The sequence below is a fragment of the Macaca nemestrina genome, chromosome 9 (assembly GCF_043159975.1).
Source record: "Macaca nemestrina isolate mMacNem1 chromosome 9, mMacNem.hap1, whole genome shotgun sequence".
In the NCBI taxonomy this organism is placed as follows: Eukaryota; Metazoa; Chordata; class Mammalia; order Primates; family Cercopithecidae; genus Macaca; species Macaca nemestrina.
Genome location: NC_092133.1, coordinates 33713009 through 33737010, shown reverse-complemented (window position 1 = coordinate 33737010; position 24002 = coordinate 33713009). Strand labels below are relative to the sequence as shown.

Below are 24002 nucleotides of genomic sequence, written 5' to 3'. Positions count from 1 at the left end.
CAACCTCCGCCCCCCAGGTTCAAGTGATTCTCCTGCCTCAGCTTCCTGAGTAGCTGGGATTACCGGCACGTGCCACCACATCCAGCTAATTTTTTGTATTTTTAGTAGAGATGAGGTTTCACCATGCTGGCCAAGCTGGTCCTGAACTCTTGACCTCAGGTGATCCACCCGCCTCAGCCTCCCAAAGTGCTAGGATTACAGATGTGAGCCACCACACCCGGCCACCACATCACCTTTCAATAGATCCTAATTCCTTTCATGATGACCTAGAGATGGTTTACCACTGGAACAGACAGAGACCATTCTGAACTGTTCTGAATATGTTTGTATTTAAATATGTCCCAGTTAATAAAATAGAAAGAACGCTTTATCTGATCTGAGAGCAGGAGCAAAGCGTTTCTGAAGGGTTGCCTGGCACTGTGGGTTTCAGGCAGGGCCTCTCTGGAGCTGCCTCATTTCCATTCCTTTCTTTCTGGCTGCCTGGGGCTGCACTTTGGCTTTGACTCCGTGCCTTCTGCTGGGAGCTCTCCTCACAGGGCTTACTTGAGGGATGCTTCTTTTGAGGTGGAAGTGAACCTGGAAGGAAAAGAGCAGAAGCTAGGAGATCCATTTGGACCATCTTTTGCCATAGTTCTGGTTTCTGAGGGCTGGGTACTAGGGAGAATTATTATAGCAGTGACCCAGAGAAGCACTGGTGGTGTCATATAGACTTGCCTAATGTTCCCCCAAAATTGGTATGCAATCACTGGTGATAGAGTATGATTGGATGAACTTAATATACATTGATTTTATATGTATTAGAAAAAAATGGGCTGGGTGTGGTGGCTCATGCCTGTAATTACAGCAATTTGGGAGGCTGAGGCGGTGTGGATCGCCTGAGGTCAGAAGTTCAAGACCACCCTGGCCAATATGGTGAAACCCTGTCTCTACTAAAAATACAAAGAAATTAGCCAAGCATGGTGGTGCACACCTATAATCCCAGCTACTCAGGAGGCTGAGGTGGTAGAATTGCTTGAACCCGGGAGGTGGAGGCTGCAGTGAGCTGAGATCTTGCCACTGCACTCCAGCCTGGGTGACAGTGAGACTCCATCTCAAAAAAAAAAAAAAAAAAAAAAAGACAAAGGAAAAAAAATTAGGTTGGGCATGGTGGCTGTAATCCCTGCACTTTGGGAGACTGAGGTGGGCAGATCACTTGAGATCAGGAGTTAGAGACCAGCCTGGCCAACATGGTGAAACCCCACCTCTACTGAAAACACAAAAATTAGCTGGGCTGGTGGCGCACACCTATAGTTCCGGCTACTCGAGAGGCTGAGGCAGGAGAATTGCTTGAACTCGGGAGGCAGAGGTTGCAGAGAGCCGAGATCATGCCACTGCACTCCAGCTTGGGTGACAGAGTGAGACTCCATCTCAAAAAAAAAAAGTAAAGAAAAGAAAGAAAAATATATCTACACATTAAATCATGATTTCACCAATACTGCCACTTAGGACAAGAGCCATGACTGACAGTGCTGTAATAATCTTCTTTATGCTGCCTGGGTGACTCACAGGTGCCATGCTCAGGCATGCCAGTAAGTGTCACCGTGCTTCAGAACTAAACCTTCTGCCATACGTGTTTGACTTTATAGATAGTAGAGATGATAAACAGTGTTGGTATAGACTCTTTTATTTATTTTACTTTTTTTTTTTTTTAATTTTAGAGATGGGGTCTTGTTATGATGTCCAGGCTGGACTCAAACTCCTGGGCTCAAGATCCTCCTGCCTCAGCCTCTCAGCCTCCTGAGTAGCTGGACCACAGACACATGCCACCACACCCTGCTTTGGATTCTTAAACTGGAAATTTCCATGTGTGTTAATGCATCCTTTTAAGCACTACATTGCAACTTCTTTTCTGGCCACGGCACGCAGATGGAAAGATACTTTTCACTGACAAATGTGGGACATTCTGGGTGTGGAAGAGCCATAGAACTATCCCAGGCTGAAGAGGAAGGAGAGGGAGTGGCACAGTGTCCTAACCACACTCCCCTGGGGCAGGCCTGGGCTTTCCCGCCCTTGGAACAGCTTGAGCCCCTGAAGCCAGCTGGGAGTTAAAAAACATGCCCCTGACTGAGAGGCCTCTCTGTGGGGTTATTTCCTGCCCCTTCCGCAAAAATCCATAGCCAATTTTTCTGCTAGTTCCTCCAGGAGGGGAGGAGGGAATCAGAGCCAACTGTACTGTATTATTTATCAGTTCCTATTTAGTAACATAGGAATCTAGGACAGAAAAAACGAGAGAGAAGAGAGACAAGAAAATGAGGCAAGGACAGAAGAAAAGGAAAGGAGTGGTGACATGTGGAAGGCCTTGGGGAAAAGCAAAGGGAACACTGGGCCCTGGAAGATATTTTATTTAATTTTATTTTTATTTTGAGATAAGGTCTTACTCTGTCATCCAGGCTGGAGTGCAATGGTGCAATCATGGCTCACTGCAGCCTCCATCTACTGGGTTCAAGTGATCCTCCCACCTCCGCCTCCCAAGTAGCTGGCACTACATGTGCATGACACCATGCCCGGCTAACTTTTGTATTGTTTTGTAGAGACAGGATTTCACCATATTGCCCAGGCTGGTCTCAAACTCCGAGGCTCAAGTGATCTGCCAGCCTTGGCCTTCCAAAGTGCTGAGATTACAGGTGTGAGTCACCGCACCCGACTGACACATTTTAAAGCTGGAAACCCTGTAGTAAACAATCTTTTTTTTTTTTTTTTTTTGAGACAGAGTCTTGCTCTGTCACCCAGGCTGGAGTGCAGTGGCAGTCTCGGCTCACTGCAAACTCCACCCCCTGGGTTCAAGCAATTCTCCTGCCTCAGCCTCCCAAGTAGCTGGGATTACAGGCGTGCTCTACCACACGTGGCTAATTTTTGTATTTTGAGTAGAGACAGGGCTTTGCCATGCTGGCCAGGCTGGTCTCGAATTCCTGTCCTCAAGTGATCCGCCTGCCTCAGCCTCCCGAAGTGCTGGGATTACAGGTATGAGCCACCACACCTGGGCACTCTTTTTTTCCTTTTTTCTTTCCCAGACAGATGGATATCTGCTTTAGACTGGGAAGGGAGATAGACTTCTTTGTGATCAATAAATGGATTTTTAGTTGTTATTGTGTCTGGAAATTGTATCCAAATGACAGACATCTTTTCTTCTCCTTTTTTTTTTTTTTTTTTTTTTTGAGACGGAGTCTGGCTCTGTCACCCAGGCTGGAGTGCAGTGGCGCGATCTCGGCTCACTGCAAGCTCCGCCTCCCGGGTTTACGCCATTCTCCTGCCTCAGCCTCCCGAGTAGCTGGGACTACAGGCGCCCGCCACCTCGCCCAGCTAGTTTTTTGTATTTTTTAGTAGAGACGGGGTTTCACCGTGTTAGCCAGGATGGTCTCGATCTCCTGACCTCGTGATCCGCCCGTCTCGGCCTCCCAAAGTGCTGGGATTACAGGCTTGAGCCACCGCGCCCGGCCCACATCTTTTCTTCTCTAAGTATATTTGACATAATGATGGATTATGTTAATTTATTTAAAGAATACGTGAAAAAGGGGGCAAAACTCTTTGAAATTGAGTGTGTTACTCAAAAGCACGTGCAGTTGTTTGAATCTGGCGTTGAACAGACTTGCTGGTAATGCAAAACTTATATATGTAGCTGCTTACCAGTCATTCAATTTTAGGATATAACAAGAAAAAAGGGAAAGAGGACCCCAGATCAGCTAATAGGCTACAATAAAAGATTTACTCTCTGTTTCCTGCAACAGTAATGGGAAGTAATTTACATTATTTAGGAGATGGGACTAGGGGAGTGGATGGAGGAAGAAACTATCTGGAAATTCCAGAGGAATTCTCAAAGCACTTAAAGCATAGTTATTTCCCCTGATCCTTGTGGTACAATAAGGAACTACAAACACAGGTTGTACACTTAGTATGAGTTCCAGTAACACATTGGCTAAGAAGGGAGCCAGAGAGCCTGATACAGGTTCGAATCCTGACTCCTACCACTTGTTACGTGATACTACCCAAGTTTCTTTTATCTTCTGTAAGCCATAAATGGGGATACTTGCATCTACCTCACAGGGTTGTTGTAAAGGTTAAATGAGATAATGCTGGAAAGCTCTCATATCATGTCATACATAGTACTTATTCAGTAAATAGTAAAAGACAAGCTTGACTTGACTGCATCATGTTAATAGGGAAAGGCGGTGGGAGGGTCTAGCAAGCTCTAGGGTTGTGTACAGAAGGAGCGGGTTGTGTACAGAATGAGCGAGGCGGCCCTAGGAAAGGCTGACTTTTGAGAAATGAGATCTGTAGATGGCCGTTAAATAGGACTGCCTCATTACTTTGTCCTCATTTGAGAAATCTGAGGATTAGTGTCCACGATCTCTGAGCTCCGTTAGCTCTGAGATCTTAGTACAACTAAAACTGAAAAGATCCAGGCTGTAAAATCAAAGAAGTTCTTTGCTTCTCTTCCTATCCGTAAAAGAAAGCCCTGGAGAGTTGAATCTTGAAGAGTAGCTACCGGCTCTTTGCGGCCTTGAGTGGAAAGCAAGATCAGGGCCCACGGAGCACCAGAAGGTATGATAGAGCGCCCTCTGGTGGCAGTCCTTACTAGTGGCACAGAAGAATGCAAGCCCGCTGCCTTTCTCTGTAAAAACTGGTCTTAAAGAAATTAACCGATTTAGGCCGCGCACAGTCTAGGCCGTGGGAGCACAGTGGCTCATGCCTGTAATCCCAGTGCTTTGGAAGTCCGAGGTGCGAGGATCTCTTGAGCCCAGGAGTTCAAGGCTGCAGTGAGCCATGACTACCACTGGACTCCAGCCTGGGCTACACAAAGAACCCCGTCCCTACAAAAAATAACAAAAATTAGGCCGGGTGCGGTGGCTCATGCCTATAATCTCAGCACTTTGGGAGGCTGAGGAGGGTGGACCACCTGAGGTCAGGAGTTCAAGATCAGCCTGCCCAACAAGGTGAAAACCCATCTCTACTAAAAATACAAAAATTAGCTGGATGTGGTGGCACATGCCTGTAATCCCAGCTACTTGGGAGGCTGAGGCAGGAGAATCGCTTGAACCCAGGAGGCAGAGGTTGCAGTGAGCCGAGGTTGAGCCACTGCACTCCAGCCTGGGTGACAGAGCGAGACTCAGTCTCGAAAAAAAAAAAAAAAAAAATTAGCTGGGCATGGTGGCATGTGCCTGTAGTCCCAGCTATTAGGAAGATGAAGCAGAAGATCTCTTGAGTCTGAGGCTGTAGTGAGCCATAATCGTGCCAGTGCACAACCTGAGAGACAGAGTCACTCCCTGTCTCTATGAAAGAAGAAGAAGAGGAGGAAGAGGAGGAGGAGGAGGAGGAGGAGGAGGAGGAGGAGGAGGACATATTTGACCTATCTTGTTTGACTGTAGGTCATAAGACCCTACCTTATTTGACTGTAGGTCAAGGAGAAGGAGAAGAAGGAGGAGGAGGAGGAGGAGGAGGAAGAGGAGGAGGACATATCTGACCTACCTTGCTTGACTGTAGGTCATAAGACCCTCTTTTCAGAGAGGGTACTGACCCACACCCAGAAGGAAGAAATACATGGTCAGAGAGCCCAGAAGAGTCTGGACAGACAGGCCTTGCTGGATTTCTTCACTCAGTGCATAGCATTAGCTGATACTTTTTGTCCAATTGCATTTACAGCTAGGTAGCTGTACCTACTTTGTTGAACCTATGCATAAAAGTGGACAATTTCCCCTGTATCTTTGGGCCTTCGTTCTGAAGGCTCTTGTGTATGCACATTAAACAAATTGGTATGCTCCCCCCCACCAAAAAAAAACAAAAACAACAACAACAAAAAAAAACACACACAGGCCAGGCGCGGTGGCTCAGGCCTATAATCCCAGCCCTTTGGGAGGCTGAGGTGGGCAGATCACCTGAGGTCGCAAGTTTGAGACCAGCCTGACCAACATGGAGAAACCCCATTTCTACTAAAAAAAAAAAAAATACAAAAATTAGCTGGGCGTGGTAGCACATACCTGTAATCCCTGCTACTCAGGAGGCTGAGGCAGGAGAATCACTTGAATCTGGGGGCAGAGGTTGCAGTGAGCCGAGATCATGCCCCCACTGCACTCCAGCCTGGGCAACAAGAGCGAAACCTTGTCTCAAAAAATAAATAAATAAATAAAATAAAAATAAATTGGTATGGCTTTTCTCCAATTAATCTGTCTTTTGAGAGTTGATTTGGTCCCTGCATTCTAAAGGCTTTATGTGCATGTTCTCATTTCAGCCTCTTGTGAAGGAGGCACTATCATCACCAATTTACTGAGAAAGAAACTGAAAACAAGAGAGATTAGGTAATTTGTCCAAGGTCTGTGGGCAAATGAGCTGAATTTAGAACTAGGCAGTGCTTTGAATCTCTATGCTATGTGAGACAGAAGAGGAAAAGCCAAAAGGAAGTGAGGAAGGATATAATAGGAGAGTGACACAACAAAAATTAGGATGTGCGAGCAATTAATTTTTTAAAAACCGTAAAAGAAAGCTGGGCAAAGATGACAGCTGTACAATCACTGAAGATTTTGTAAGGGCCAAGGGCGGTGGCTCATGCCTGTAATCTCAGCACTTTGGGAGGCTGAGGCAGGCGCATCACTTGAGCCCTGGAGTTCAAGACCAGCCTGGGTAACATGATGAAATCCTTTTTCTACAAAAAGTAGAAAAAGTAGGCGGGCGTGGTGGTATGCACTTAAACTCACTCCCAGCTACTTGGGAGGCTGAGACGGCACGACTGCTTCAGCCTGGGAGATTGAGGCTGCAGTGAACCACGATGGTACCACTGCACTCCAGCCTGGGTGACAGAGCGGGACACTGTCCTCCAAAATAGACTGTATAAGTGATCTTTATAGTGCACCATCAAGCTCAGCCTAACTCACCAATGTTGGTTCCGCAGGACCCACGGTCACAGTCACTGTCTCTGGGTCAAACCCAGGTGCTATGGCACTAACAGTGTAGGTACCTGGAAGCAGCAGCCGGAAGTAATCACCATGGTCACCTGAAAGTCACAAGGATATAACTCAGTCCGCTGATTAAAAACCTGTCCCAAATAAGCTGGGGTTTTTAACTGACTACAAGCTTGGTGGCTTTTTTTTTTAAATTATTATTATTAAATTTAACAAAGTTTAATTGATGAAGGAAAAAGCAATTTGCAAATTGGGCCCTCAGAATCACAGCAAATTCAGAGAGTAATCTCTGCACAGTTGGAGAGACTTTAAGAATAGAAAAAGGAAAGTAAAATACAAAAAAAACCAGAAGTGAGGTACAGAAACAGCCAGATTGGTTACAGCTTCGTGTTTACCTTATTTGGACCTGGTCTGGATAGTTAGCTTTTCTTTTTTTTGAGACGGTGTCTCGCTCTGTCACCCAGGCTGGAGTGTAGTGGCATGATGTGAGCTCACTGCAACCTCTGCCTCTCAGGTTCAAGCAGTTCTCCTGTCTTAGCCTCCCAAGTAGCTGGGATTACAGGCGCGTGCCACCATGCTCAGCCAATTTTTGTGTTTTTAGTAGAGACGGGGTTTCACCCTGTTGGCCAGGCTAATATCGAACTCCTGACCTCAGGTGATCTGCCCGTCTCAGCCTCCCAGTGCTGGGATCACAGGTGTGAGCCACAGCCCATTGGCTTTTTTTTTTTTTTTTTGAGATGGAGTCTCATTCTGTCACTCTGTTGCCCAGGCTGGAATGCAGTGGTGTGATCTCAGCTCACTGCAACCTCCACCTCCCGGGTTCAAGCCATTCTCCTGCCTCAGCCTCCCAAGTAGCTGGGATTACAGGCATGCACCACCACACCCAGCTAATTTTTATATTTTTAGTAGAGACGGGGTTTCACCATGTTGGCCAGGCGGCTCTCGAACTCCTGGCCTCAGGTGATTGACCAGCCTTGGCCTCCCAATGTGCTGGGATTACAGGCATGAGCCACTGAGCCCAGCCATCTTTTCTTTTTTAAAATGAATAAACAAAGTCTGGTTCTCACTATGTTGCCCAAGTTGGTCTCAAACTCCTGGGCTCAAGTGATCCTTCCGCCTCAGCCTCCCAAAGTGCTGTGATTACAGGCATGAGCCACCGCACCTAGCCTGGCTTTTCTTAATAGCATGAAACTAGCGAAGATTTAAATCATTTGTGGGCTATCTTAATAGGAGTATGGCCTCAGCTCCTAGGAAGCAGGAGTTTTACTGTGCTCTATACTGAACGTGTTAAATGTAATTCCAGACCCTATAGTTTAATACAAACTCACCTCCAGTAAAGGATCACTAGGAGAGAGGAAAGGGTGAAAGGTCTGTGAATGTTTTGCCTAATAAAGAAACTCCATGAGCCCACAGTTTTGATATTTGAAAGGCCACTGTGAAGAAATGATGTCTATCTAAAGAAATAAGAATGGGAAGTATGGGCCGGGCGCGGTGGCTCACGCCTGTAATCCCAGCACTTTGGGAGGCCGAGGCGGGCGGATCACAAGGTCAGGAGATCGAGACCACGGTGAAACCCCGTCTCTACTAAAAATACAAAAAATTAGCCGGGCGCGGTTGTGGGCGCCTGTAGTCCCAGCTACTCGGGAGGCTGAGGCAGGAGAATGGCGTGAACCCGGGAGGCGGAGCTTGCAGTGAGCCGAGATCGCGCCACTGCACTCCAGCCTGGGCGACAGAGCGAGACTCCGTCTCAAAAAAAAAAAAAAAAAAAGAATGGGAAGTATGGGTTTAAGTTGCAGGGAGGCAGATTTTGCTAGACAGAAATAAAACCTGTTGAGGTCAGGTGTGGTGGCTCATGCCTGTAATCCCAGCGCTTTGGGAGGCCCAGGTGGGTGGATCACCTGAGGTCAGGAGTTTGAGACCAGCCTGGCCAACATGGTGAAACCCCCGTCTCTACTAAAAATACAAAAATTAGCCAGACGTGGTGGCACATGCCTGTAGTCCCAGCTAGTTGGGATGCTGAGGCAGGATAATTGCTGAAAGGTGGGAGGTGGAGGCTGCAGTGAGCTGAGATCACGCCATTGCACTCAAGCCTCGGTGACAGAGCAAGATTCTGTCTCAAATAAATAAATAAAAGAAACAAACCTGTTGAGAGAAACAGAGCTACATAAAAAGGAATGGACTGCTTTGTGAAATTGTGAGCACACAAGCACGGACTAGATCAGAAGCCTGGAAAGGCTATGCAGATGTACAGTGCAAAATCTGCACCACTGAACATGGTGGCCCTGGGTTGGATAAAAAGCTGCTGGTGGTGTTGTATGGGTGTAATCTTATATTCAATGGGAAGGCTGGACTACATGACCACTAAAGATACAATTTTGAGAGTCCTATCTCTTTTTTTGAGATAAGGTCTCACTCTGTTGCCCAGGCTAGAGTGCGGTGGTGCTATCATAGCTCGCTGCAACCTTGAACTCCCGGACTCAAGCAATTTTCCTGCTTCAGTCTTTTGAATAGCTAGGACTATAGGCACACACCACTGTGCCTGGTTAATTTTATTACTTTTATTTTTTGTAGAGATGTGGTCTTGCTATGTTGACCAGCATGGTCTTGAACTCTTGACCTCAAGCAAACCTCCCAGCTCAGCCTCCCAAAGTGCTGGGATTACAGGCATGTGCCATTGTGCCCAGTGAGAATCCTATTTTTAACATTGCTTTTATTGGGCTGGTTGCAGTGGCTCGTATCACTGTGTTCCAGCCTGGGTGACAGAGCAAGACTGTCTCAAAAAACAAAAAAATTTCTTTTATCACCTTCAAAAGTATGGCAAGGGAAAAAATAAAATTCAAAAGAAACCTGTTTTTCCATAACAAGGAAAGAGCATTTTGGCTAATGACTTTCCATTCCTTTAGATTCAATTATGACAGTGACTTTAAAATTCATTTTTTTAAGTATATAGCAATGCATATTTGAAATAACAAATACGATAAACATTGAGACAAACAATAATAAGGAAGTCTTTTTCTGCCCCCTATTAAATGCCTGGAATTTACTTTAAAATACTTCAGCAAAGTACACATGTTGGATAGTTGAAATGACACCCCAGGGATTGTCATTTTCTTAATTGGGGACTTGCATCCTGAAGTGGTGAGCGAGTGTCGTATCAGAAAGGCCTCATTCCAGATGCAGCTCCTATGAGGGCTTCAGCTAGCTTTCTCTCTCCTCAACACTAGATGCTTTGCTAAGTAACATAATGAATGTTTACAATGGGTTTTTTCACTGGTGAAATGATTAATTTTTTTTTTTTTTTTTTTTGAGATGGAGTCTTGCTCTGTCATCCAGGCTAGAGTACAGTGGCTCAATCTTGGCTCACTGCAACCTCCACCTCCTGGGTTCAAGTGATTCTCCTGCCTCAGCCTCCTGCGTATGTGGGACTACGGTTGCCTACCACCATGCCCGGCTAATTTTTTGTATTTTTAGTGGTGACGGGGTTTCACCACGTTGGCCAGGCTGGTCTTGAACTCCTGACCTTAGGTGATCCACCCGCCTTGGCCTCCCAAAGTGTTGGGATTACAGGCATGAGCCACTGTGCCCAGCCTAATAATTTGTTAATTAACACAATGGCAGGTAAAAGTGGCACTTATTGGAAAAATCAGTGGTGTTTAATATGTTTTGTTTTTGTTGTTGTTTTGAAATAGAGTCTCACTCTGCCCAGGCTGGAGTCCAGTGGCACAATCTCGGCTAACTGCAACCTCCACCTCCTGGGTTCAAGTGATTCTCCTGCCTCAGCCTCCCAAGTAGCTGGGACTACAGGCACATGCCACTATGCGTGGCTAATTTTTTGTATTTTAGTAGAGATGGGGTTTCACTGTGTTGCCTAGGCTTGTTGTAAACTCCTGAGCTCAGGCAATCCGCCCGCCTCGGCCTCCCAAAGTGCTGGGATTACAGGCGTGAGCCACCGCACCTGGCCACACACAGCTAATTTTTGTAGTTTTAGTAGAGACAGGGGTTTCACCATGTTGGCCAGGCTGGTCTTGAACTCCTCACCTCAAGTGTTCCTCTCACCTGGGCCTCCCAAAGTGTTGGGATTACAGGCGTGAGCCACTGTGCCCAGCAATATATGTTGATTGGCTAGCCTGTTTTAGAGACATTCCCACACTTGCTTGGACAGAGCATAAGAATCTAGCAAAAGCCAGGTGTGCCCTTCTGGAATCCCAGCACTTTGGAAGGCTGAGGCAGGCAGATCACTTGAGCTCAGGAATTTGAGACCAGCCTGGACAACAGGGCAAAACTCTGTCTCTGTAAAAAAAAAAAAAAACAAAAAAATTAGCTGAGCATGGTGGCATGCATTTGTAGTTCCAGCTACTTGGGAGCCTGGAAGGTCAAGGCTGCAGTGAGCTCTGATTGCACCACTGCACTGCAGCCCAGGCAATAGAGTGAGACCCTGTAATCCAGCTATTTGGGAGGCTGAGGCAGAAGAATTGCTTGAGTTTGAGACCAGCTTGGGCAACATAGTGAGACCCCATCACTTTGCTTGAAAGAATCTAGCAAGCCCTGAAGAAGGCTGTGCTTATAAGAATGATTCCTACGATTCAGAAACATTTCTGTAAAAAACGGAAAAAGAAAAAACAAATAAAAAGGATGATTCCTGAGTTTGGATTCCTAAACAGTCCTGTGTCCAGACTCTGGTTGTCTGATACTTCACTGTGAGGCTACAGGATTCTGCCTTTAGACAATACTTTTGCCTTGAATGAACTTTTCATGTAAGATGCATTGAGATCACTTTAAAGAACAGAAAGCTGAGAGTTCATCCAGCTTAAACAGATTGTAGGAACTGTGAAATGGCTGCTAGGTAATAAATGTTAGTGTAGTAAAATTCAGGTGAGACTTGCTAGTATTAAGGTTGTGCGGAGGGCTGGGTGTAGTGGCTCACACCTGTAACCCCAGTACTTTGGGAGGCTTTTGAGCCCAGGAGCTCGAAACCAGCCTGGGCAACATGGTAAAACCCCATCTCTACAAAAAACACAAAAAATTAGTCAGGCATGGTGTTGCATGCTTGTAGTCCCAGCCATTTTGGAGGCTGAGGTAGGAGGATGGCTTGAGCTCAGGAGGCAGAGGTTGCAGTGAGATCACACCACTGCCCTCCAGCCTGGATGGCAGAATGAGACTCCTTTTCAAAAAAAGAAAAAAAGGTGGGGAGTTAGGCAAATCTCATCTACCTGTAACCATAAGTGTTGGTAGCTACTGTTATGCATTAAAAGCAAAATAAAACAAAAAATCCTACAAATGCATGATCAAGCTGGGCTGAGTCAGCTTACAACACCATTCTGCTGTGACATAATTCTGTGCTCTTCTAGGAGGTTCCAGGTAGCTCTAAGATCCGTCTCCACCATCAATCTTGCCCCACAGTAAGCCTATGATGGAAAGAATCTTGCTAACTTTTCCATTGGAGGTGTGGAGAAATGCCAAGTCAGCCACAAGGATAACTATCCGTTTTACAGTCCTCTTTCTACCCAATTTCACACCAGTATGTGAGCTATTAACAGTAAGCCCAGAAAATACCCCTAACAAAATTGTATGTGGTAGCCACTCCTGAATGCTGAGGAGAAGTTACATTTACATCAGTCTTTCCTGGTCCTGGCCTCTCAGGGATTGCTTGCATCAGAAGCAAAAGATTTTCCATTAAAACATCTTGGTTGTTTGATTCAGCCTCTTAATTTACTGTCTCCATTTTCATTGCCCTTCTTTCCTCCATCCCCCCACCCCCACTCCCAGCATCCTTGACGCCCCTGCTAGTTTCACTGGCTTACAAACTGGCCCGTTGATTATGCTGAAGAAGATGCGGGAGTGAACGCTTCCTTCCTCCCCCTAAGCAGTGACCACATACCTGAAGTGACATCATGGTTAATCCCACTGACAGAAATGACAGCATTGGCGAGATTATTATAATTCTCATCATGCACCATTCCCTTGATGCCCTGGTGAACCTGCAGGAACAAGTATATAGTTATGATCATAAAACATTTGTACGGTGTTTTAGAGTCTCAAAGCCCTTTCTCGTATGTTTTTGCATTTTATCTTCACAAAGATGATGGTAATAGTCCCTTAACTGGTCTCTTTGCCTCTCTCCCTGCCCCAATTAATCTCTTCACAATTAGAGTGGTCAGAGTGATCCTGTTAAAGCCTAACTCAAATCATGTCACTATCCTACTCAAAACCTAACTCACTCTGAGCAAAAGCTAAAGTTCTTGTGATGGTCCGTCTGTCAAGCTACCTGTTAGCTCTCTGATCCCATCTCCAACCACCTTTTCTCTCCCTTACTTCTGAGATCAGTCCAGCCACACTGGTGTCCTGGCTTTCTTTTCTTTTTCTTTTTTTTAAATTTTTTTTATTTACTATGACAGACTGTGATAAAATAAAATTTACCATTTTAAGTGTATAGTTCAGTGTTATTAAATACATTTAGCTAGGCTGAGGACAGGAGAACTGCTTTAACCCAGGAGGTGGAGGTTGCAGTGGGCTTAGATCGCACCACTGCACTCCAGTCTGGGTGACAGAGCGAGACTCTGTCTAAAAAAAAAAAAAGGCCGGGCGCGGTGGCTCAAGCCTGTAATCCCAGCACTTTGGGAGGCCGAGACGGGCAGATCACGAGGTCAGGAGATCGAGACCATCCTGGCTAACATGGTGAAACCCCGTCTCTACTAAAAAATACAAAAAACTTGCCGGGCGAGGTGGCGGGCACCTGTAGTCCCAGCTACTTGGGAGGCTGAGGCAGGAGAATGGCATGAACCCAGGAGGCGGAGCTTGCAGTGAGCTGAGATCCGGCCACTGTACTCCAGCCTGGGTGACAGAGCGAGACTTTGTCTCAAAAAAAAAAAAAAATAAAAATAAATAAATAAATAAATAAATAAATAAATAATAAAAAATAAAAAAACATTTGTAATGTTGTGCAACCATCACTACCATCCATCTGCATAACTCTTTTTATCTTAAAAAATTGAAACTCTATATCCATTAAACAATGATTCTCCATTACCCCCTCCCCCAGCCCCTGGCAACCACCATTCTATCAATACTTTCCATCTCTATAATTTTGACTACTCTAAGTACCTCATATATGTGGAATAATACAGTGTTTGTCTTTTTATGGGTGGCTAATTTCACTTGGCATAATGTCCCCGAGATTCATCCATGTTGTAGCATGTGTCAGAATTTCCTTCCTTTTTTTTGAGATGGAGTTTCGCTCTCATTGCCCAGGCTGGAGTGCAATGGCGCCATCTCGGCTCACTGCGACCTCCACCTCCTGGGTTCAAGCGATTCTCCTGCCTCATCCTCTCGAGTAGCTGGGATTACAGGCATGTGCCACCATGCCTGGCTAATTTTGTATTTTTAGTAAAGACAGGGTTTCTCCATGTTGGTCAGGCTGGTCTCAAACTCCCAAACTCAGGCGATCTGCCCACCTCAGCCTCCCAAAGTGCTGGGATTACAGGCATAAGCCACCACACCTGATGACAATTTCCTTCCTTTTTAAGGCTGTATAATATTCCACTGGAATATACCACATTCATTTATACAGTCATCCACCAATGAACACTGGGTTGCTCTCACTTTTTGGCTATTGTAAATAATGCTGTTATGAATATGGGTGTGCAAATATCTCTTTGAGGCCCTTATTTCTGTTCTTTTGAATATATACCCAAAAGTAGCATTGCTGGAGCACATAGGAATTCTGATTGCTTGAGGAATTGCCATTAGCTGTTTTTTATAATGACTATACCACTTTACATTCCCATTGATGGTGGACAAGGGTTCCAATTTCTCCACATCCTTGCAAACATTTGTGAATTTCTGTTTTTTTGATAGCAGCCATCCTAACCAATTTGAGGTGGAATCTCACTGTAGTTTTAGTTTGCATTTCTGTAATGATTAGTGATGCCAAGCACTTTTCATATTCTTTTTGTGGGTTTTGTATTTGCAGTTGTGTCCATTTCAAGGAACCCTTTTATCCCCTAGATATCTGCATGTTTCTCTCCCTCACCTCCTTGAAATTTTTGTTTAAATATCACTTCCCCTGAAAGACTTTCTTCATAGCATTTCTTTTTTAACATGTTATACAACTTATTGTTTACTGCCTGTCTCTCCTCACTAGAAGGTAAGTTCCATATGGGCAGGGATATTTGCTTATTTATTCATAATTCACAGCGTATAGTACAGTTTCTGACAAATAGTTGTGCTTGATAATTTTTTTGAGAAGGATCTTGCTCTGCTGCCCAGGCTGGAGTACAATGGCATGATCACAGCTCACTGCAACCTTGACCTCCCGGCACAAGACAAGCGATCCTCCCACCTCATCCTCCTGTGAAGCCGGGTCTACAGAAGCATGCCACCATGCTTGGCTAATTTTTTTTTTTTTTTTTAGTAGACATGGGGTCTAGCTATGTTGCCCCGGCTGGTCTCAAACTTCTGAGCTCAAGTGATCCTCCCATCTTGGCTTCCCACACTGCTGGGATTACAGGTGCGAACCACTGTGTTCAGCTGCTCAATAATGTTGAATGAATAAATCTCATTGGAAGAAGCAGCCCAGATCTATTGGACTGAGTCAGAGCAAAAGTCAGACCTGAACCTGTGAAACACCTTGTCTGCCACTGAGAAGCACTTCTCTTTTTGCAAACATGAGAGTTAACAAATGAGGTTTTACCTGTTCCAGGAACTGGATTAGGGCTTCCCGATTACCCAGCCACTCCCGCTGTAACTCCTCTTGTGGGGGAAACTTGTCACAACTCAGTTCCAGCGTGATCTCAAAGCAGTTGGTATGGAGATAATTAAAGTCTTGCATTCCTAAAGGAAAGAGAGCAGTGGCAGATTCCCATAACCAGGTTCCCATTCAATGCCCCATCTCATCTCTCTCTCTCTTTTTAAAATTTTCTGAATTCTCTTTTAATTTTATTTATTTCATTGGCACATAATAATGTGTGCATATTCATGTACATCACCTAATAATATGTACATATTCATGGGACACGCATAGTGACGTTTCAATAAACTGTACAGTGATTAGATCAGGCTAATTAGAATATCCATCCTCCCAAACATTTATCATTTCTTTGTGTTGGAAATATCCAGCACCCCCTTCATTACCTTTTTTTTCTTTTCTTCATCAACTTCTATTCTACCTCTTGACCTCTATTTCTTTCTTTCCTCCATAAAATTTTTCCCAAATTTCCAGTTCACATGCATCTCTCTCTGCAGTTTCCTCTCTTCTTAAATGTCCCTTTTGTCATCTTCATCCTTTATGTTTTTTTCCATTTCATGACTGAATTTCACTTCTTGTCCCTTTTATCATTTCCAAAGTCTGCTTATTAGCTGTGCCTTACTATTGACTATGCACATGGACTGTTTTTAAGAGAACAGATTTTCTCCTTGAACTACAATGTTCTTCAGACCTGGGAGGTCAGGAATGAGATTAATATTTTGCTTTCACATCCCTTCTCCTATCTAAGAATACAATATTAATCTGAAAATACCCATCCCAGAAAAACAGACTCCTGAAAAAGCAGAAGACAGCTACATTTTCTTCTTCTTCAAAAAATACTTGCGCCGGGCGCGGTGGCTCAAGCCTGTAATCCCAGCACTTTGGGAGGCCGAGACGGGCGGATCACGAGGTCAGGAGTTCGAGACCATCCTGGCTAACACGGTGAAACCCCGTCTCTACTAAAAAATACAAAAAACTAGCCGGCCGAGGTGGTGGGCGCCTGTAGTCCCAGCTACTCGGGAGGCTGAGGCAGGAGAATGGCGTAAAAACCCGGGAGGCAGAGCTTGCAGTGAGCTGAGATCCAGCCACTGCACTCCAGCCTGGGCGACACAGCGAGACTCCGTCTCAAAAAAAAAAAAAAAAAAACTTGCTTGTTCCGATCTTCTACATTATTCAATTGAATCAATTACTTTTTAATATGTTTCTCATTATTAGGATGGTTATTTTCATTATAATTTCATTTGGGTTAAAAATTACTCACTTAAAAATGTCTATACTACCCAAAGTGATCTACAGATTCAATGCAATCCCTATCAAAATCCAAATGATGTTTGTTGCAAAAATAGAAAACCCATCCTAAAATTCATATGGAATTTTAAGCAACCCAGAAGAGTAAAAATAATCTTGAAAAAGAAGAACAAAGCTAGAGACTCACAATTTCTGATTTTGAAACTTACTACAAAGCTACAGTAATCAAAACAATGTGGTACTGGTATAAAAGCAGGTATATAGATTAATGGAATTGAAGACAGCCCAGAAACCCTCACATATATTGTCAAAGGATTTTTGACCAGAATGCCAAGACCATTCAATGGGGAAAGGACAGTCATGTCAACAAATGATGCTGGAGAAATTGGATATCCAAATGCAAAAGAATGAAGTTGGAGCCTTATCTAACACCATATACAAAAATGAACTCAAGATGGATTGGTGACCTAAACGTAAGACCTAAAACTATAAAACTCTTAGAAGAATACACAGGGCAAAAGCTTCATGACATTGAATTTGGCAATGATTTCCTGGATATGAAATCAAAGATACAGGCAACAAAAGAAAAAAAAAATCACAGATTAGACTTCATGAAAATGGAAACATTTTGTTCATCAAAAGACAGTATCTCTAGGACAAAACAGGTGATGACAGAATCAAACAAACAAACAAATACAATGTAAACAGAGTAAAAAGGCCACCATGGAATGGGAAAAATATTTGTGATTCATATATCTGATAAGATATTAATATTCAGAATACATAGAGAACTCCTAAAACATAACAATAACAACAAAAAAAAAAACCCCAAACAACTTGATTTTTTAAGTGGGCAAAGGATTTGAATAGATATTTCTCCAAAGAAGGTATACAAATGGCCAATAAGCACATGAAAAGATGCTCAATATCACTAATCATTAGAGAAATGCAAATCAAACTACCATGAGATACTACTTTGCACTTATTAGGATGGCTACTATCAAAAAAAAAAAAAAAAGTAAGAGTTGGTGAAGATGTGGAGAAACTGAAACTCCTGTGCACGGGTGGTGTTTTCTACAGAAAACAGTATGGCAGTTCCTCAAAAACATTAAAAATAGAACTACCTTATGTCCAACAATTCCACTTCTGGGTTTATATATCCAAAAGAACAGAAATCAGGGTCTCAAAGAGAGATGTGCACATCCATGTTTGTAGCACCATTATTCACAATAGCTAAAATGTGAAAGCAACCCAAGTGTCCATCGGTGGATAAACGAGAAACAAAATGTGGTATAAACATACAATGGAATATTGTTCAGCCTTCAAAGTAAGGAAATTCTGACGAACACCATAACACGGATGAACTTTGAGGACATGATGGTAAGTGAAATAAGGCATTCACAAAAAGACAAATATTGCATGATCCCACTGATATGAGCTACTTAGAGCAGTCAAAATCATAAAGACAAAAAGTAGAATGGTGGTTGCCAGGGGCTGGGTAAGGGGAAAGGTAGTTATTGTTTAACGGATATAGAGTTTCACTTTTATAAGCCGAAAAGAGTTCTGGAGATGAGTGCTGGTGGTGACTGTACAACATTACAAATGTACCTAATAATACAGAATCAGATGCTTAAAAATTATTACAATGGTAAATTTTATGTTATGTATATTTTACCACAATAAAAATGAAGCGGGATGCCTGTAATCCCAGCACTTTGGGAGGCTGAGGCGGGCAGATCACTTGAGGTCAGGAGTTTGAGAACAGCCAGACCAACGTGGTGAAGCCCCGTCTCTACTAAAAAGACAAAAATTAGCCAGGTGTGGTGGTGGTTCCCTGTAGCCCCAGCTACTCGGGAGGCTGAGGCAGGAGAATTGTTTGAACCGGGAGGCAGAGGTTGCAATGAGCCGAGATGGAGCCACTGCACTCCAGCCTGGGTGACAGAAAGACTCCATCTCAAAATAAATAAATAAATAAATACATAAAGATGAAAAAAATTATCACTTACTTTTTAAGCTGATGAGTACAAGCAAGCTGTTACAGAAAGAATGGGGAAAGTTGAAGAATAATAACTATAGCCTATTAAATTGGCTCTCTCCAAACAGTATAGAAGTTCCTTAAAAAACTAAAAACAGAACTACCAGTTGATTCAGCAATCCCACTGCTGAGTATAAACCCAAAACAAAGGAAATCAGTATATTGAAGAGTTAACTGCACTCCCATGTTTGCTGCAGCACTATTCACAATAGCCAAGATTTGGAAGCAAGCTAAGTGTCCATTGGCAGATGAATGGAGAAAGAAAATGTGGCAGGGTTACACGATAGAGTACTATTCAGTCATTAAAAAAAATAAGATCCTGTCATTTGCAAAAACAGTGATGAAGCCAGGCACAGAAAAACAGATTTTGCACGTTCTTTCTCATTCGTGGGAGCTAAACATTTAAATAATTGAACTCATGAAAATAGAGAGGAAGGATGGTTACCGGAGGCTGGGAAGGATGGTGGGGGTAGGGAGAATGGGGATGGTTAATAGATACAAAAAATAGAAAGAATGAATGATAGCACAAAAGGGTGACTACCATTAGCAGTAATTTGCTGTACCTTTTGAATAACTGAGGGAGTACAATTAGAATGTTGGTAACACAAAGAAATGAATGCTTGAGGGGATGGACATCTCATTTACTCTGATGTAATTATTACACACTGTATGCCTGTATTAAAATATCACATATACCCCATAAATATATACACTTCGCATGTATCCATAAAAATTTAAAAATGCTTGAGTAAAATAAATAAGTAAATTGGTTCTCTCCATGCATTAGAATCACCTAGAAGGCTGAGCCTTCTGGCTAAATACAGCTTGCTGGGCTTCACCCCCAGAGTTTCTGATTCAGTAGGTATGAGGTGGGGTGCAACTTATTAGAAATGTACATTTCTAATAAGTTCCCAGCTCATGCTGATATGCTAATCAAGAGACCACACTGTTGGAAGAATCAATTTGATAAATGTAATGACCTTGGAATTGTACCAGCTTAATTTAGGGCAATGATTCTCAGTGGAGGCATGGGCCTTGCTGTCTCAGAGGATGGAGAGGGAGAGGGAGGAGAGAGAGAAAAAAAGAACAAGCATAATTTGAAAAAGTATATTGGTTATTTTCAATTTGGAGGGCAAAAAATATTTTGCTTTCCTAATGCAAACTAAAGAAAGTAACTTTAAAAAAATGTAAAATTATGTATGTGTGTATTTATTTATTTTTCAGAGACAGGGTCTTGCTCTGCTGCCCAGGCTGGAGTGCAGCATCATGATTATAGCTCACTGTAGCCTCGAACTCCCACCTTAAGCCATCCTACCACCTCAGCCTCTCAAAGTGCTAGGATTACGGGTATGAGCCATTGCGCCCAGCAGTGCCTTGTATTCAAGCAAGTTTTCGTCCCCAGTCTACCCTCCCAGTAAATGGCAACTCCTCAGTTTTGCACCTCTTCTACTCTGCACAGGACCAGCCACTAACTCAGCTCTCACCAATCTGCTGCCTGGGCCATGGCCAGGTCAGATTTGAGGGGATGGGGAAAGACAGATGCTAGAGAATGATTCCTAAAAGAACCCAGCTTCTTGCTCCAGACTCTTCTCTATCCTTCAATCCAGTGAAGGCTCATAAACAAAGGTTCTATCTTGACCCCTGGTCACGGGGAAGGCCCAGGGGATAGGGACAGAAGTCTCTTGTGGAGGTTTCTGCTCTTGAAGCCTACATTATCAATAGCCAGTGTCCATGGCAAACCCCTGCTTGCTGGGGCCAGGCAGTCAGGGTCCAGGGAGCGTATCTCAGGGGAACTGGTTGTGCCCAGGTCAGATCCTCTGCTCATCTGTTGCTATGTGAGGCATACATCTGTGCTACTTTTTAAAATACAATTACAACATTTATAAGCCAGGCATTTCTAAATGCCTTAAGTGTATTATTTTATTTAATACTTATATTAAAATTATGAGGCAAGTATTCACTTTCTTTTTTTTTTTTTTTTTTTTTTTTGAGTCTCACTCTGTTGTCCAGGCTGGAGTACAGTGGTGCAGTCTTGGCTCAATGCACTGCAGCCTTGACCTCCTGGGCTCAGGTGATCGTCCCACCTCAGCCTCCCCATTAGCTGGGACTACACGTGTGCACCACTCTGCCTGGCTTTTTTTTTTTTTTTTTTTTTTTTGGTAGGGGGATGAGGTCTTGCTATGATGCTTAGGCTGGTCTCAAACTACTGGCCTCAAGAGATTCTCCCTTCTTGGCCTCCCAAGGTGCTGGGATTATAGGCATGAGTCACCATGCCTGGCCTTATTATTCTTAATTACAGATGAGGAAATGAAAGCACAGAGAGAATAAGTAATTATCCCAGAGCCACATGACTAGTAAATTGGCAAGCCAGGTTTCAACCCAATCTACTCTCAGATCCCACAAGTGACTATATGCCCTAATCTACTGTATAAACCACCAGTTTTACAGGACCAAAAGGTGGCCCTACCTTAGTTTTTTTGTTTTTGTTTTTGTCTTTTGAGACGGAGTCTCGGAGTCTCACTCTGTCGACCAGGCTGGAGTGCAGTGACACAATCTCGGGTCACTGCAAACTCTGCCTCCTGGGTTCATGCCATTCTCCTGATTCAGCCTCCTGAGTAGCTGGGACTATAAGCGCCCGCCACCACACCCGGCTAATTCTTTTGTATTTTCAGTAGAGACAGGGTTTCACCGTGTTAGCCAGGATGGTCTCGATCTGACCTCGTGATCCACCTGCCTCGGCCTCCCAAAGTGCTGGAATAACAGGCGTGAGCCACTGTGCCCAGCCATCCCCACCTTAGTTTTAAAGAATCACAAGATGATGACTAAATGTCAACCTGAGACTTCCCCATTTTCCAGATCTCAACCTGAGTGCAAAACTCCATGCTATTCCCATTGTTTCCCTGGGAAAACTGGGAATTTAGAAGGAGAAATGAGCACTATTCCACTTCAGCTTGAGCAGTTCCCAGGACTCCCCTTACCCTTGCTGAGAGAATACCAGGAAGCCCCATTGGTGATGCCATCTGGAAAGTAATCTCCACAGTTCCAACCTTGGTACATCCATCCATGTGCATAGGAGTAGACCTTGGCCAGCTAGAGGAAAAGCAGGCGGAAAACGACCTTGATGATTCCCAACTCAAATGGCAATGCTCCTACTCACAACTAGGGTGAAGCCAAGAAGCCCTGCTGGGTACATAAACAGTGGATTATTTGCTTTAGTGAAAGAAAATAGGATCAGGGATAGAGACAGCGTGTGTATGTGTGTGTGTATGAGTGTGTGTATGTAGGTGAGTATGTGTGAATGCATGTGTGTGAATGTGACTGTGTGTCTAAGAGAGTATATGTGTGGTAGACTAGAGTTAGGAGATCTGTATTCTGATTTTGTCACTATCTCGGGGCTGAGTTTTCTCTTGTGCAGTCAGGAGTCGCACTAGATGATATTGAAGATTCCTTGTTTTTGTGCCATTTTCTAGCCGAATTTTGTCAAATAAATCAAGGAGTAAGTAAGGCAAGACTTCTCCAGGAAAAGTAATGTGTATTTAGGGGGTGAGAGGTGTGTGTTGGAGGGAGAGGAATATATTTGAACTCTACAATTCTCCTTCATTACTATTTACTATACAGTGGACAAAGTGAGATCAATGGAGAAAAAAACAATGTGCTATTCACCATGTAGTTCATTAATGATTAATACTTAATATCATTAATGTTCATTTATATTATATAGATATATATTAATATATTAGTACTTTTTTTTTTTTTTTTTAAGATGGAGTTTCACTCTTGTTGTCCAGGCTGGAGTGCAGTGGTGCAATCTTGGCTCACCACAACCTCCACCTCCCGGGTTCAAGTGATTCTCCTGTCTCAGCCTCCCAAGTAGCTGGGATTACAGGCACCTGTCACCGTGCCTGGCTAATTTTTATATTTTTAGTAGAGACGGGGTTTCACCATGTTGGGCAGGCTGGTCTCGAACTCCTGACCTCAGGCAATCCGTCCGCCTCGGCCTCCCAAAGTGCTGGGATTACAGGCGTGAGTCACTGCACCAGGCCAATAATTACAAATTTATTATATTACACCATTTTATATATTAATATAAAATTAATGTTAACATTGATTTTATTCTATTGTTTTGAACTGTTTTTTAAACTTTTTTCATGTAGTCTATTTTTCTTTTTTTAAGGCCCCACCTAATACCATCACAGTCTATTTTTCATTAATATGGATATATTATCATAAAATTCTACTTTAGACCCCCCAAAATTCACATTTAATGACACTTGTGCTATTAGTCTTCGGGCATATTTCTTGCTCATCATTAGCCTAAGTATTTTCTGCATCGTGGTAATTACTTTAAAGCTTTCTTTGTATTTACTTTTTTATGAATCTATGGCTTATTATTCAAAACCAAATGTCATTTACTAGACTGTAAGCACCTCACAAGCAAGCGGTATTTTCAATTATTTTCTGTGGTCTCGCACCGAAAAGGGGTCTGTTACTGACCTTAAGCTCATCTTCTGAGCCCCAAATTCCCCTGGCAGGACAAGCTGTCGCTCCACATACCTTCTGGAAAAGCTTGTCGTCAGGCGTGGGGGTGTTGGCGGTGCGGCGGACCCCTCGGACCCGGTGCTCAAAGGACTTGTCATACGGGTAATTGGCCACCACCGCCCCTCCGTGGAGATTGGCTGAAAGAACAAAGTTGAAGGAGTGCATCCACCGGATCACCGCCCGGGTCTCGGGTTCCACCTGGGAGGAGGCGAGAGGTTGGCGGTGAAGGGGCAACTGAGGCTACCAAACAAACGGCGGTTAGAGTAAGTCTGCCAGGAAGTGGCCTGAGGAGATCAAATGTCTGAATGAAACAGTGAGCATCCTGACGGATATGAAAAGTGGAGATGGGGAAATGTCGACCTTTGGAATGATGGTTTCAACAATGGAGTGTGTAGAACTTTTTTCAAAATGAAATCTTATGTGGAATCCCAATATACAAAATAGGTAAACAGAGAGCATTTAGGGCAAGGAAACTATTCTGTATGATACCATAATGGTGGCTGTATAT

At 43.7% G+C, this 24002-nt stretch overlaps 1 protein-coding gene across 1 annotated transcript in view; it reads right to left on the bottom strand.

The window, feature by feature from the left end:
• Nucleotides 1-310: 310 nt before the first annotated feature.
• The window catches only part of LOC105478495 (carboxypeptidase N subunit 1), a 41214-nt gene continuing 17522 nt past the window's right edge, over nucleotides 311-24002 (bottom strand). Inside the window, exons 4-9 of the mRNA XM_071069307.1 lie at nucleotides 23510-23692; nucleotides 21934-22045; nucleotides 15619-15758; nucleotides 12808-12907; nucleotides 6903-7021; nucleotides 311-576 (exon numbers count right to left, since the gene is read on the bottom strand). Coding sequence (XP_070925408.1) covers nucleotides 427-576; nucleotides 6903-7021; nucleotides 12808-12907; nucleotides 15619-15758; nucleotides 21934-22045; nucleotides 23510-23692 — 804 coding nt within the window. The 3' untranslated portion in view covers nucleotides 311-426. The remainder of the gene's footprint in view (nucleotides 577-6902; nucleotides 7022-12807; nucleotides 12908-15618; nucleotides 15759-21933; nucleotides 22046-23509; nucleotides 23693-24002) is intronic.